The sequence below is a fragment of the Pseudopodoces humilis genome, chromosome 16 (assembly GCF_049639895.1).
Source record: "Pseudopodoces humilis isolate 2021_Gansu_Grassland_sample_001 chromosome 16, ASM4963989v1, whole genome shotgun sequence".
Classification (NCBI taxonomy): Eukaryota; Metazoa; Chordata; class Aves; order Passeriformes; family Paridae; genus Pseudopodoces; species Pseudopodoces humilis.
In genome coordinates, this window is record NC_142215.1 from 17,691,701 (window position 1) to 17,706,977 (window position 15,277).

The following is a 15,277-nucleotide window of genomic DNA, read 5'->3' on the forward strand; positions in this document are numbered from 1 at the left end:
TCATTTCTCAAGCCCTTCTTACCTTGACTGCATAATTGTTGAGGGGATCTTTTGCATAAGACGCGGGGTAGTAAACGGCATCGCCCGCCTCGCAGCACGGCTTGTCACTGGTGAGCCGGAAATCCGACCAGCTGTCCACCCCGAAGCGCAGCTGGTCCTTCTGCCCAGCCATGAACAAGTCCTCACATTTCAGTGCCAGCTTCTTCAGCGAATCGGCGTGCAGGCTCCGGATTTTCCCCACCACCTCCTCTCTGTTTTCGATGCCTCGATAAAGTGCTTGTCTCTGTGGCTTCTGGACACCTCGGCCCTGCTTGGCCTGTGAGAGGCGTCTCCCCGTCAGGGACTCCATGCTGTTGGAACACCGGTCCTTAATACTGATAGTGGTTAGGCTGGAAACACTGTTGGTTGCTGAGGTGGTTGCCCTCAGTTTCTCTGTCGGCCTGTCCAAGGAATCTCCCGACTCGTTGTCCAGGACCTTGAGCTCCAGGCTGACTGAGGAGCAGGCGCTGCTTGCTTCCCAGTTGGTGTCAATGTCATAAGTGGGATTGGCCATTATGCACAGGTTGTTCTCCAGAGCCTGCTTCTGGAGATCTCGGGGAGTTGGCTCTGTGTTAGCTCTCAAAATTGTTTTCTTTGGCAGAGGAGGTGGTGTTGGCTGCAAGTTGTTCACTGTCTCCTGTTCTGCCAGTCCTCCAAAGGCAATGGCATCATCCAAAGCTCCCTTGGGTTGCCTCGGCTGTTTTGGAGGGATCATGGCTGCTCTGGACTGCCCTGTGGAATAAGATAATAGTAAGAGAAGATTAAAGTACTTCATATGTGCTGCTCCTGTTTGCACTCCGCAAATAAGTTTAAGGGAAAAACCCCCCAAAACCCTGACTAGGACCCACCCCCACAACATCTCAAAAACCCTAGATACATATATGAAAAGATGAACTAATTAGAAAGTAAATGACCAAATCAGTATTATAAGTATCTAATTACATCCAGCCAGTTTGATTTGACCTTGGCATACATACTGAAATCAGCTTCAGTGATAGCAGTGCTGCCATTTTACATCCAGCAGACCAATGACAAGAACTGCAAGCAAAAACCAAACATCAATTTGACACTTTGGCCAAGTCCAGTTTCAGCAATTACACCCAGTGTCCTTTAATTTCTTCTGCAGTCAGCTGACTGTAACATTATTCCTTACTTTCTATTCAAATGTGCTAAAACTAAGGGTGGATAACAGTCCATAAAACAATTGGGAAATGCGCTAGACAGGCTGAAATCCTATTTCAGAATGGAACCCAGAAACTGCCAGACACAAAGAACACAGTTTAGATCCTCTTCTGGTCACATCAGGCAGTTGGGATTGCCCCAGCAGATTCACACAGTGAAATCAAGGAAGTTAAGCCAACTTTCACTCAAGTTGACAAGTGTATTTCCATCAAGAGTAGGATCATATTTTGACAGAAGTAGTTTCTATCCTGCAATTAAAACTCTCATGTCCTCCCCCTGACTAACTTCTCTAATGCATTTCCCTTCCTTACTTGCCATGGGTACCTTTGTTGGCAATATTATATTCAGAGATAGCCAGACCTGGCTTCACTCAAGAGATTCCAAATGGCAAATTTTGTACACACAAGCTTGGAATTTCTGTTTTAGACAATGTGTGAATTCAGGGAAGATAAACTTCCTGTCATGTGTTTTGGATGGCTTTTATCAAGGGCAATTATGTTTCATAAGTGCCACAGTCCTCGGAAATGCCGAATAAATAAATGACAATAATATAATGGAGAATAAAAACTAATAAACACACAATACAAATGACCAGCTTGCTACTCTGGGACAATTAAACTGTTGTTACTCATATCAACATGAGATCTTTCCAATCAACTGCTGTTTTCACAGAAATTATTTTATAAGCTTTCTACTTCTCCTGGGAGGTTCACTGACTCTTATGGTAAGGTAGGAATACTGACAGTTGAAAACAGCAGACCTGAAATGGATACTCTGAATAATTGCAGTGGAGCATCTTTTCCAGTAAGGGAACAGACACTATAACTATTTGACTATTTATAATGTGCTGAATCATAAAATCATTTAGGCTGAAAAGGTCAGAGTCCAGCTGTTAACCTAACACTGCTAAGCCCACCAAATCCTTGTAAGGATTCCTTTAGTCCTCTCCTTAGAGAGAACTAAACTGGAGTGGTGAACCAGACTAGGGGGAGCTAAGATTCAGGTCTGAATTACATCACTTCAATCCATAATTAATAATTAACAATAAACGATGTTGGAGTTTGCAAAAAGAAATATTAGCTTCCTTTGCAATGTTAAGATATGTTGTTACAGTTTTTATGAACACTACAGAGCCCAAAATCTACATGGTCAGGATGTACCACACCCTGCAATGGTGGCTTAGAATGCTGAAATACACCTCCTAATTTCAGATTAGATAGGATCATATTTTTATATGTATCCACGAACAAAACAGCCTTACACCCTGCTTTCTTAACAATTCTTTCTTAACAATTGTTCTCTTTTCTATCATTCCAAGGAGACAACATGCCAAATGAAAGTTCTATCCCTATCTTCTGCTTAAGCTCCAGAAACCCTCAGAAGAGCCTTATGGATTTAACGATAAGCCTGGCTATTCCAATGTTTAAAAAACAAAGTTTTGAACAGGAAATTCTATCAGTTTTGTACACACCTGATATTCAGGGAAGACAGGCAAATCATTGTTAAGGTTTGAAAAAAATGTAACTCTTGGGGGGCTTAGTGGACCCTACTGCTCCTTTGTATTACAGCAAATGTTTGCTGTGCTGCAGCATTAAATTCTGGTGCCAGCTGGGCACTACAGGAACTCTGTCATGAAGTTCCTTTTGCGGAGGTGAAGTGTGGTATGATTCCAAGTCAAAAGCAGAATTGATGTCTGCATGCCAGACACACATCCAGACACCTTTTGCTTAATCCTGAGACAAGTTCATTTCTACTTTGTATCAAATTATTTTACTCATGCAAACATGTGGCCTCTTCCACAATTGCTCATTCTTACAAAATCTGTGACCTTTCCCCCCAGTAATACTCTGTGCTAAAGATCACTTGCCTGTTTTTTCCTCCTCACCCTGTTCCCCACTCTGCTGAGACAGCCTGACTGCTGGGGTTTGAGAGACACTATTCAGGAGGCAGTTTGTTAATGTGCCTTGCTTGTGGGGCTTGCTAACCCAGGGATGCACAGGTGTTAGAGGGAAAAAAGGAAACAAATTGGAGCAAGATTCACATCCTAAGCAGCAGCAGCAGAAGCCCTCTCCTGGAAAGGTAAGATTTATAACAGTGGTACTGCTTGATTCTCTTATTTTCTGTCTACTTTAATGGCTCCGTCCTCCAAAAGCCATTCACACAGAGGAGAGTGTTGAGACTGCAACCAGTGTTGCTTTTGCATAGCTACTGGCACTGTGACATCCAAACAGAATTGGAGAAGGTTTTCATAACCAGAAGTTGCTTTTTCAGATGTCTGGAGGGGGTGGCAGGTTCCAGAGAACTGAATGTACAAATCATTCCACAGTTACTGTTTCGAGTACCCTCAGAAAAATGAGTTTGTATAACATGCTATGTTACAGTGTAGTTTCTTCCCACAAGAACAAGTTTTCCATATTGAAATCTATCAATCTGTATTATCCACTTGAAAAGTTTCATGTCTGCACTGTTTCTATGCTGAGTTCTAACAGTGTACATTTCTTTCCTAGCCATTGAGCCAGTCTTTCCAGCTCAGCTTTCCCCAAGCATGGCAGCAAACTACATGGTCCAATTTTTATAAATTCATTACCTAGCAAGAAAAAGGTTGTCTTAAATGTTGACCCTGTCAAAGGCACAAGGATGTCCTTTTGCATAAGAAATACTAGCAGAGCATTAACTTATTTTTCTTGCCTATCCTTTCCTTCTCCCCTTGCATACTTAAACTCATCATTTCCTTACCTACTGCACAGACTCTCCAATATTGCAAGTTCAGCCTGAGCCACACTCTGGGGAGGCAAAATGAAAAGGAAGAACAGGGACAATATTGGGCTACCACTTTAAGAGACCTTTGAAGTGGATTCCAGACTGCTCTAAGTGACAGAAAAAAAATAAATTAACTCTTTATAGACAGCAGATTTCTAGAGAGCTTTTAATATTTCCTCAGTTCAATAATATCTTCTAATGTAGAATCTCTCTACACTATTTAAATAACACTGCTTAAGTCTCCAGATGTCATGCAGAGTTCTGAAACTCTGAAAGACCTCTGAGAAAGGCATTTAACTTTAATTTTTCTGGGTAACTGATTTATCATCACACTTTGCATTGCAGCCAATTTATGTTAGCTGCTGAAACTATCAAATCTGACATCACTCCTTAATAAACACTTATCCTGACTGATAAAAATAACCAAACCATGAAAAAACCCACAAATGCATCAAGTACCTTCCAACCAAGCAAAAGCTACCAGTATGCTTCACAGCCCAAATTCCAATAAATGCTGTCCATGTGTACCACTATTCTATAAAACTGTCTTATATACAGATTTGCATTAAACCCTGTATTGTGTACACATTTATTGTTAATTTAATAGATAAAAATCTTACCAGAACGATGATATATGTTAGAGAAAGGAAAGCTAACATTTGTTAAGTAACATTGGTGTTGCACCTCCAGTGTCTCAGCAATCATTTGAGACTGGGCACAGGTCTCTTGTGAGATGCAGGTAAGAGGAGCCTTAATTTGTTTGCTTGGTGACTTGTCAGGTCTTGCTGCCCACCCTCCATTACACCATGTTAGACATTACCTGTGCTAATTATGTATTATACAAAATGCACCAGACTGCTGCTATAATCACTGTCTATCACTGAACTGTCAGTTTTCATCAACAATGATCTCATTATCTTATTTACAACCTGGCTAAAGCACTGTTTTCTGCCTGGTCCAGCTGACTGACTGAAGCAATGCCCTATGGCAGATGCTGTGACTGGGACTTTTTTCCAATGTCAGCAATCACAAAGCCTAGAAATTCTTATTTTTTCCCCACTTCTTTAGGTGTAAAGAGATAAACGGCTGATAATGAATGAACCTATTCTTTTTTCAATGGCAGAAATACTATGCTGAGTATATTGAGAATACCTTAATCTACTTACAGCCATGCAAATTCAATCAAGTCAATTTCCCCCACAAATTCAGACAAAGACAGAACAATTTAAAGATTTGTAAAGGAAAGGCTTTGTCTTCCTTATCATCGGTTACAGGGCTTACCTGAATTAACTTCTGTAACAATAAAAGAACCCCTTACAAAAGAAACATCCAGGCCCTCCCTTACACATTTGAACATTTGTTTCTTCATCTTGATTCAAGCGGCAACCTCTGGATTTTGTTAAATAGTTGAGGTCTCCCTCATCATAGTTCTGCTCGCCACATAAGCATCCACACCATGATCAAACCAGACTCTTACTTTGATAAGCTGAATGGATTCAGATTCTGAATTGGTCCCTATGAAATGCTTGCCACAATAGCAGGCATTTGCCAAGCTTTTCTTTAGAGCCTGTGCAATTCTTAAAACATTCTCCTTAAACTGTGGGCACCAAAGCCTGACTGTGACCATAGCAGTCAAGAACCTCTCTCCTCCTACTCAAGTTTCCTCCTATTTCTACAGCCACACCTTATCCTATGATCATAGTGGGATCTCATAAAAGCCCAAATTCTTTTAGGTTGTACCTGATTTCTGGAGGAGAATCCTCTGTTTTGTAAGGCTTGTCTCTTGGAAGGCCAAACCAAATTTAGTTGAGGGCAGTACCTGATATAAACTACTACCTGACTGCAGATGAAAATTTACCAAGGCTTGCAATTATTTCTGTTCATGACATTTCATGTGACATGTCAGAACTGAAGATTAGACATTTATCAAAGTAGAGACATATTATCTGCTTTTTAATAAAAAACATAGAATATGTATCAGATTAGTTTAAAAAGTGAACTTCATGCATTATGCTGCAAATTGAGGTGTTTGTGTGATGTATTTTACAAACTACAAACTGCAGCATGTAGCTCTAATTGCAGCTGAGGCAAGAGTCAAATGTGATGTAACTTCACATATTATCCTTTCTTCCAGTTTCATATACCAGTATTTGTTAATTCTACAAAAGATAAGATTTTGCTGCCTAGGTGATGCAAGATGTGAAAACAAGCAGGAATTATTCTCTCTCCCTACCTAGAAATCTCTCTGTTGCCATCTGAATTAGAAAGTGAGGTTGCTTGAATAAAGCAGAAAGCCTTTGAAGGGCAGCCAGGGAGCTCAGTGCCATTTAGGGAAGCATTGCTCCTACCAACAGGCAGCTCTCCCAGCCAGAGGCAGGCAAGCCCCAGAGCTAACTTAACTCTTTCACACCAAAAGGTTACTTTGGAGACAGCAAAGCTCCAAGTCAACTGATGATGAGAAGATTTTGAATAAACTGCAAGGGGTTGACTTTTTTATGGTTTTAAAAAGGAACATTCAAACTTAGGAACAGCACTAGTACAGGCCAGGACTGATGGAAGGGATCTCTTGAGACAGTCAGGCATGGTCAGCTGGAGCAGGTTGTCCAGATCATCTCCAGCTAGGCTGTGAATATCTCCACAGACAGAGATTCCATAACTTCTGTGGGCAAGCTGTTCCAGTGTTTGATGGTATTTTGCTGCATGGGATAAACACGGTACAAGTAGTTCTGATGTAGCTAGACCTTAACTGCTTGGATTCTGTCTGCAATGTCCCTGTCTTCTAAATACAGCAAATATATACAGATATATATCTCGCTAAATTGAAAGTAATTCATGAGATCTCTGAGTAATTCACCATAAAGACACAGATTTTAGTTTTCCTCCTTAGAGGAAAACATCTTGGTAGATGTTAGCATCACACTTGGACAGGACATTTTTCCTCCTTATGCTTTATAAACAACACCTAATTAATGTTTTAATAGCAGAATGCACTAATAAGCTTGCCACTAATTCGCATTTAAGCAAAAAAAAAAGCAACACTTTCACTGAATGTCTAAGGAATGTATGCACCTGAGGGTTTAAAGTTTAGCCCTTGATCCCTGAAACCTGTGTGGACATGCCAAACCCCCTGTAGTTGTGAGCCATTACAGTTTACTCTTAGTCAAATGTTTAATAAATTGCTGTGTTTACAGGATTGGGATGTTTAAAAAAAATGTATTCGGATATCCTGAAATGTAAATAAATGAGAGATTTTGTTGTTCTAGAAAACCTGGCTGTAGGTATCCCTGAATTCACAGTACTGCAAATCAAAATGCTTTAGAAAATTAGGCTGATAATATCGCTACTGTGCATTGGGAGATGCTGCTTTATCTTGCTCCCTGATCTTCCAGAGAGGCCCTGCATCCATGGATCTCTTAAATGAACCAGGAATTCAGTCAGCTTAGAGTAGGACATTCATATCTCATTGGGAAGGAGCAAAAAAACTCTCTGACTAGGATAAGAACAGTTTCAGCCAACAGAAGATGGGTACAAATATTTTAGCAGTTACTGGTGCTCTAAAATGTAAAGCCCTATCTCTTGCTAAAGTTTAGAAAAATATTGAATTTCACTTATTCCTTCTAAAGAAATAAGGTAACTTGCTCTGTATTTTAAACCTCTTTGACAAAAAGTCCTCCAAAGAGATAAAACAATGTTTCTTTTAAAAATCATTTGAGATGTTTTTCACTAGGGGCAATTAAAAACTGTTTTAAATTACAAGAAAAGGAACTTTTGAGTTTGCTGAATCTTCACTTTCTTGGTTATGATATCTACTGATTGAATGAGACTACAATCTCTATTTTCTGTAAATCAATATTAAACAGGCATTAAAAGCTACCCTTATGAAGATGTATTGAGCTGTTCAGAAGAAAAGGCTCCTCACACCCTGGAAAGGTATCCAAAATCTGATCCAATCCTTGTGTTTTTCTGGGAGAGTCCACTCACCTAAATTGCTGTATGTAGCACTGCAGGTACTCAAATCAGGAGAATTTGGAACTTCTTCTTTCTCCTCCTCCCCCGGTGGCCCATGGGCAGATGAGACGGGGATGACGGAGGCGCTGCCCCCATTGTCCTGCTTCACAAACACGGCTCTGGGGACACGAGGGGACAACTCCTCCAGGGTCGGCTCATCGTGCACTTGACTGAAACAAACACAACAACATCACCTGGAGACCCAAACTGGGCACTGGATCCTGCTGGCAGAATGCCAGGTCAGGCACTGAGTATCTTCAGGAAGGGGAATGAACTGGGAAAGAAGTAAGGTCTGTCAGCCTCCTTTTCTAAGAACAATTATCTACAGTCTTTATTTTCTTTAATGAGAAGAAACAACTTGTGACTGAAGTAGTAACTTGTGACTGAAATAGTAACACGTTAGTTACTATTATCATGATTATAATAATATATATATATATAATATCATAATAGTTCATGCCTTTGATATAAAAAGTACAATAAAATGTTTTACAGCTTGACTACCATCAACATCTGTATTCATAAATATACAGGCATGATTCTAGGTAAAGTGTGTGGGATTCAGGACAGCAGCAGAGTTTAAAGTGCTTTTTACCAGTGCAAACAATTGTGCTTCAAACAAATATAGCAAGGGGGATTAAGTCCTGATAAATGCATAAAACTTCAATGATACATTTTCATATACTGATAGGATTTTGAAAACTGACACTCTGGGAAACAGACTTCATTTAGGCCAATAATCTCTTTCCCATATAAGATTTTCCACCACTAAAATCCATCTGCATTAGGCCAACTGCAAAAGGCACTGAAGACATTCCTCTGTGCCTGCTCTTAGCTATGAAGTTTTAATCAAACTGTGATGACTTATAGCACAGAACTCTGAAAATTGTGCATTCAGTTGGTTTCCATGGATATATTTATTGCAGTATAATTTAAAAATTATGCATTATATGCATGAAAAAATGTCAAGATTTAATAAAACCCCACAATCATATTGAAAATATAGCAGCAATTATCAATAATATGCCACAAAAACATGTCAGAGCAAAAATATTTCCATGCCTTTATGTTCTCTCACTTGCAGAAACAAATACTCATTACAGGCCAAATCTCAAGAGCATATTGTGCTGCTCACTAGCTCTCATTACTACAGCCTGATCAAATAAAACAGCAAGAATTTGAACTACTTGTGACTTTTGTTAAGGACAGGAGTAACACAATTCCATCAAAAAATGATCAGCACAAAATCATCATGTATCTGTAGAGATACTTATTTTTTTTTGTGATAAGGATTTCAAACTTCCACAAAGAGTTAACATAAATGATAGGTATATGTCTATGGCAAAGCCAAAATCCTGCAAGTCCTGGGAAACAATCTTGTAGCAATCCCCAAGTACAAAGATTCAAACATGCCAATGCTCTGCATGACAAGACCCAGGATGGTTCAGTGTGCACATGCTGTTTCTGCTCAGAGTCATGAATTTTAACTGCAGGCTCACACAAACCAAACTCATTAGAACTTGTTAGTAAAAGAGAAAAAATGGTGTAAGTTCAAAAAGATGTAATCTTTAATCAACATTTTTTGTTCAATTTTAGTACCATGCATAGGAATGGCGTGAAGAACATTCCATGTGCCATAAATATATCCACATTAAGAGTTAACTTCGGTAATTTCAGAATAAAGCAGACATAAAATTAAAGCGGTAACAAGGCTCTCAGCATAATTTAACTAAAGACTTGTAGTTACTGTAAATATTATACATACCTGCATTACTCAACAGGAATGTTTTCTTTAAGAAGAAATAGGTTCTAATAGCTTCACTAGTTCTGTCATTGCCACAAACCAGGAATTATCACATCTCAAAGTAACTTTTTAGTATCACTTGGTGAAGTAAGAACATACTCATTCTCCAAACCAGACACATGCAAGCACATACATTAAACCTAAGCTCAGAAGCATTTTGCCAAAGTAAACCAACAGCTAGAAAGGAAGAAAGAAAAAAATACCAACTCACCCACTGTACTCACTCACACAATTCCCCATTAAAGGAAATTCTTTCAGGGCCTTCTTGAGTCTTTTAATCATGTCTTGAAACTCTGGCGAGCCATTGATTCCACAGTGTTCTGGTGTGCTACAAGTTGTGCAAGCTGTGAGCAAGAGGGCTGAACTCTGCACAGAGTGATACACCTACTGCACCTTAGTGTTTACCTTCGGGGGCTGGGCCCTGCCAAGGCCCCAGGAAGCCAGGCACATCCAGCCCTGCCTTCTTAACTCCTGCACTGCCTCCCTGCAGGGATCCAGGGCATGGCTGCTGCATCACTGCTCTGGAATGATGGCTATGGCCTTACTCATGGCTACTGCTCCAGGAAAAGCACGTTCAACTCTCAAAGAGGAGTTTTAGGAAGTAACACTAAGCTATTGTTAAGAGTAAGAGAGTATCTCAAATCTGTATTCAGTGCCTCAAAAGAATACATTTTAAACCACAGCAATTAGAGGTCAGGTCATGAAATCCGTGGGGAAATGCTTCCCAGTATCTTAACGCTGAGGACAGAGAGATCAAGCTTATGTACACAGTGCAAATGTCAACCCCCCTGCCAGTGGTGCTGGCAGGACACAGAAGGAATAAAAGTGAGAACCATCCTCACTCAGGGAGCTGCAAGAACCAAACCCTCAGCTGCTTCGTGAACTAAACAGTTAAAATGACTGTTTTTTCAAGGAAAGAGGAGCAGCTGATAAACAGGCAGTTCTCTCAGATTAGAACCATTAAAGCCTGATTTTGTATAACTTTCTATCTGCTTGTTGGTAGCAAGTCATACTTAAAGCTATCTCCTTATTTGGGATATTTATAGATATTTTGCCAGGATGGATTCTTTGATGCCTTGCATAAGAGCACATATTTAGCATCTACCATAGTGGGCACAGCCTCCTCTGCCCAAGTCTTTTTCTCTTCCCTTTTTTATTTCAAAAACAAACTTCACAAAAATTAATTATCTTAGAGAACTCTGCTCCTTGGGCACAAGTGGCTGAAGCTAAACAACTATTCAGTTAGTGGAGGAAGCAGCCCTCTGCATGCAAGAGAACGTGTTTGTTTTCCCAAAGAGATGAGATTATGTGAAGCAAAAAAAACTTGCCATAAAAATGACTGTCCTTCAGACAACACCCCACTGAATTCAAATACTGGTCATTCACGTGTGCACAGGCTCAAAACTGTTTTAAAAGCGTTACTTTTCTGCAGGGACAAATGCCTGTAAGTCTTTCCTTCAGGCTCTCCTCCTCCACAGTTTTTGGAGGATAGCCAGAAGATGATGTGGTCTAAGTTGCCTCGGTTTTTTGGGAACAGCAGGATCCAGAAAGCTGCCTGTTTATTAGTGTGTTAATTTTGGTGAGGAATCAGCTCTTGTGTGACCTGTGTTCTCCTCTATTCAGAGCATGCCTGCTCAATTAGAGTGATTAATAAACAGCAATGAATATGAGGGAGATAAAGTGGAATGCTTATAAGAAGTGATTGTGAGAGTGTATTCCTGAATTAGGGTCAGATCTAGAGGTCAAGGTGAGGGAACACGGTTCTGTACAAGACAGCACATAAATCCCAGTGGCAGGAATTAGTGACAATAACAGAGAAAAGCTGATGTGCCCTTGGAGCCAGCACAGACTGATCTCCTCCCTGAGTGGACGTCAACACAGCAGCAATCAGTGGCAGCTGTACAGTTGGAGATGACAAGGAAGAGGACTTCATTTTACACACACAAAAAACCAAGTCTGTAGCTATATTAGTTTCAAAGAGAGCGCTTTGAGATGCCCTCAGGCCCTTCACTTTTAAGCTAATAAAGCCAAAATAAAGCCTGAATTGACTGAATAACGCTTGAGGAAAAATGCAGAGGTTAATGGCTTGAGGGAGGTCAGAGGCCACCTTACCCAGGAACTTCTCTCTGCTCACAACACTGACCACTTTATTCCTGCAAAACACTGAGCAGAGACAACCAGTGCCCAGGTTTCAGTCAGAGGGCACTATGGATAGAGAAAACATTCCAGTGGCTCCTGCAGTTCAGTCCCTCCTCGCCACACAAATTGTCACTGAAGAGAAAGTGAAACAAACTTCTCCAATGACAACCTGAAACAGCTAAGCCATTAAGTTCATTCCTAATTCTGATTATGAGAAGCTGGCTTAGTCCTGAAGCTTGAGAATTTTTTTTTTTGTTTAGATCTTGTATAATGCGATGTTTGCACGGATAAAGGGAGTACACTTGATAATCCAGTAAAGACATCCTGCTAAGCTCTTTAGTGTCACTGAAACTTAATGGCAATGAGTTTCACAGATTAACTGTGCATTATAAAGAAGGTATTTTTCTTTATTCATTTTAGGTTCTCAGTCTTTCCATTTTACGGACTGTATTAGAGGAGTTAAGAATAATAATATGTGACTTACCATTTCTTAATCTAAATTTATAATGGTAAATAAAGGGACATGGTAATGTCCCTTCTACTTGGATCTTTAACAGTCCTTGGTGTTTACAACTTCTCACATAAAGCGTTACTGAACTTATTGCTTAATGCACACACAGAATTTCCAATTCTGTTAGAATTGAAGGATGTTCTAGAGAAAAATCTCACAGGTTTTTAATTGATGAAATGTTAAAAGATATCTAGTTAATACTTTTAAAGGCACTGCTAAGCACTTCTGAGTAAGGTAGATAAAGCTTGCTCATACCTAGATAAGTAAAGCCCTAACATGTTTTTGACAAGAAGGAAGAGCTGATTCACCTCAAACTTTCAGGGAGAATTTCTCTCATTTCAGTAGACTTGGTCAAGCAAGGAATTTCTTTTCATCTATAACATCTTTAAATTCTCATCAATTTACTCAAGCTGTACCTAAAAGGTTCTGGGTTCATGTGAGAACCTTACCCTAAGAGTTACACCAGAAGCCCTTGAAACTGGGAAGGACTGTGTTTTAAACAGAGCCCTACTGTGATCTCACAGATTTCGTTATCTTCCCAAGCAGTTTCTGAAGCAGCTGTGGAATCTGCAGGACTGGATCAGTAACAATGCAAAAGTGGAATGTGGCAGTGGTGGTTATTCCTGCCTGTCTCTGGATGGAATCCTAATCTTAATGTATGACTACATTTTTGAAGAACAGTGATTCCTCTGTTCCTTTGAAGAACACTCATATTCCTCTATACAGAGCTCAGATCTATCAGTTATGAGCTCAAATCCCTTTGCAAAAATTAACACAATCTTAGGAATTAGATTGGTGATCACAAATTTAGCTATGAAGAAATTCTTCCTTATCTGAACCAGAACAAAATCAATATACAGACCTCACTACCTAAAGGAAGTATTTCAGGAAAAACAGAGTTTTATATTCACTTCACCCGTGACTGGCCCAAAGATCCCATAAAGGAAAGTTATGGCTGACTTGCAGCTGTGAAAGGAAACTCTTGAGTTTAACCTGTAACTGAAATGGAGATGGCTGTGCCCAGATCAATTAGTTCAGCTCTGATGTGCTTTACGAAGACAGCCAAGGAAGCAGCAGGACTCTGCTGCACTTTGCTTTTAGGAAATGTCTCCATCTAACAAGTTGCTGCTGGGTATGAGCAGTGATGTCTCAATGAAGGACAGGAGAAGCCTTTATCTTGTGATATTCCAATAGGAACAGTCTGATCCATAAGATAACTGAGCCTTTGAAGGATCTTTTTATTCAGCTTGTGATGAGTGGATTGCATGCTGTGCTGTATCACCTTCATCAATTACAGTGACTCAGGCCAGAAACATCATGTTATCTTTTGGTCAATTTTAGGTTTTACACATGAGAACAACTGCTGCTTCATGAACTAAAGGTGTTCTCATTCTAACTAATGATAAAACTGACATGACTGCTGATTTTTAGCAAAAATTTATCTATCTACAAATTTTTGATAAATGTAACATCATTATTTGCTAGCTCATTTTGAACCAGCGTATGTGCATCCTGCCATTAAACAGAAACAATCACACTGAGAAACCAAAACCAAGTTCCTTTGTATAACAGAGAGAATTTTCAGTTTTCTGAAAAACTGATTATTTTTGCAAGTGCTGCTCAAAGGGAAAACTGACCTTTCTAGTGATAACTTGAAATACCTTCAACCTTTTTGTGGCTGTGTTATCAATCTTTAGCAACTTTGTAATCCATTGCAAAGTAAGGAAATACTGTATCTTCATTTAATTTGGTTTCAAGACCCCCCAGTAATCGGACATTTTTTAAGCTTATCTTATTTTCCAGGTCATCAGTTTGTTTTTTCAGAGAGCTTGCTGTTTTTGGCATAGGGAAGTGTCCTGTTTACTGATTGCTATCTTCAGGTCATCCATTCTCCTCTCAGCCTCTGCAGGCTGAACTGAACATTCTGAACATTTTTTTAATACACATATTTCAGCCTGAATTACAGCTAACCTTGTACTAATACTTGGAGGGTTAACATAAAACAAGTGTAGCCTCTCATCAGTTATGCCTCCTGCTTGTGCAAAAATTTAGAAATCCCGATTCTCACCCACCAGGATATTAAGAACAAGAGCCAAACTCCTTAAAGAACAATAAAAACCTTAAATTTTGTGGCATTGTAAGGTTTTACATGGTCTCACTGACAACATTAAAAAGTATCAAAAAACCCTAAATAACTCAAGGCACCATGAATATTAGAACTGAAGCATAAAGCTACCCACTCCCCAGTGCTCCCACAACTCAGCACCTGAGTGTATATTCTCTGAAATTTGTAGAAACCAGGGAACAATACTGTCAGAAAGAAGAAATTCCAATTCTAACATCTGGAAAATTCCAGTTTTCACTGGGGAAAATTCTGATGTATGGTTTTAACCAACATCATTGTGAGCTGAAGAAAACTAAAGAGTAAACAATGCTTTTTACAGTGAGTGAGTGAGTGAGAGATCAGTGACCCACTGCCTTCAAAAGGAAGGGCAGAAGGAATCCCAGCCGCAGTGCAAGAACACGACACGTTCCACAAGCACCATCTCCAGGGCAGTGCAAGAATGCCTGACAGGCTGTTCCTGCCCTCTCACCACCCAGAGTAGCAGCTGCTCCTTCCTGCCCCATCCCCTGATGTAGCTGAACAGTGACTGCAAAGTTCCCTCTCACTTGGATCTCTGCCCTGCAATCTCCTGATGGCACCATAACCAAAATCAACCTCACTTTCTCCAGCTTCACCCAGAGACAGGAGAAAAAGACAGGTTCAGCAAAGGGGGTTGAAAGCACAAACTCCTGCAATACTTTAACTTGCCCTCTAAAGGTAGCTACTTCCC

General features: G+C 39.9%; 1 protein-coding gene and 1 long non-coding RNA gene across 5 annotated transcripts in view; one reads left to right on the top strand and one right to left on the bottom strand.

The window, feature by feature from the left end:
- The window catches only part of PEAK1 (pseudopodium enriched atypical kinase 1), a 104,406-nt gene that overhangs the window by 11,074 nt on the left and 78,055 nt on the right, over positions 1 to 15,277 (bottom strand). For 3 of the 4 annotated variants that reach the window (XM_014251103.2, XM_014251101.2, XM_014251102.2), the window contains 3 exons: positions 10,005 to 10,121; positions 7,963 to 8,159; positions 23 to 771 (listed from right to left, as the gene is read on the bottom strand). In XM_014251103.2, the coding sequence (XP_014106578.2) occupies positions 23 to 771; positions 7,963 to 8,159; positions 10,005 to 10,121 (1,063 nt within the window). The remainder of the gene's footprint in view (positions 1 to 22; positions 772 to 7,962; positions 8,160 to 10,004; positions 10,122 to 15,277) is intronic. The other variant, XM_014251104.2, reaches the window with a different exon arrangement.
- Positions 3,134 to 15,277, top strand: part of LOC106628115 (uncharacterized) — a 47,258-nt gene continuing 35,114 nt past the window's right edge. Inside the window, exon 1 of the long non-coding RNA XR_001331380.2 lies at positions 3,134 to 3,300. This is a non-coding gene — a long non-coding RNA (uncharacterized LOC106628115). The remainder of the gene's footprint in view (positions 3,301 to 15,277) is intronic.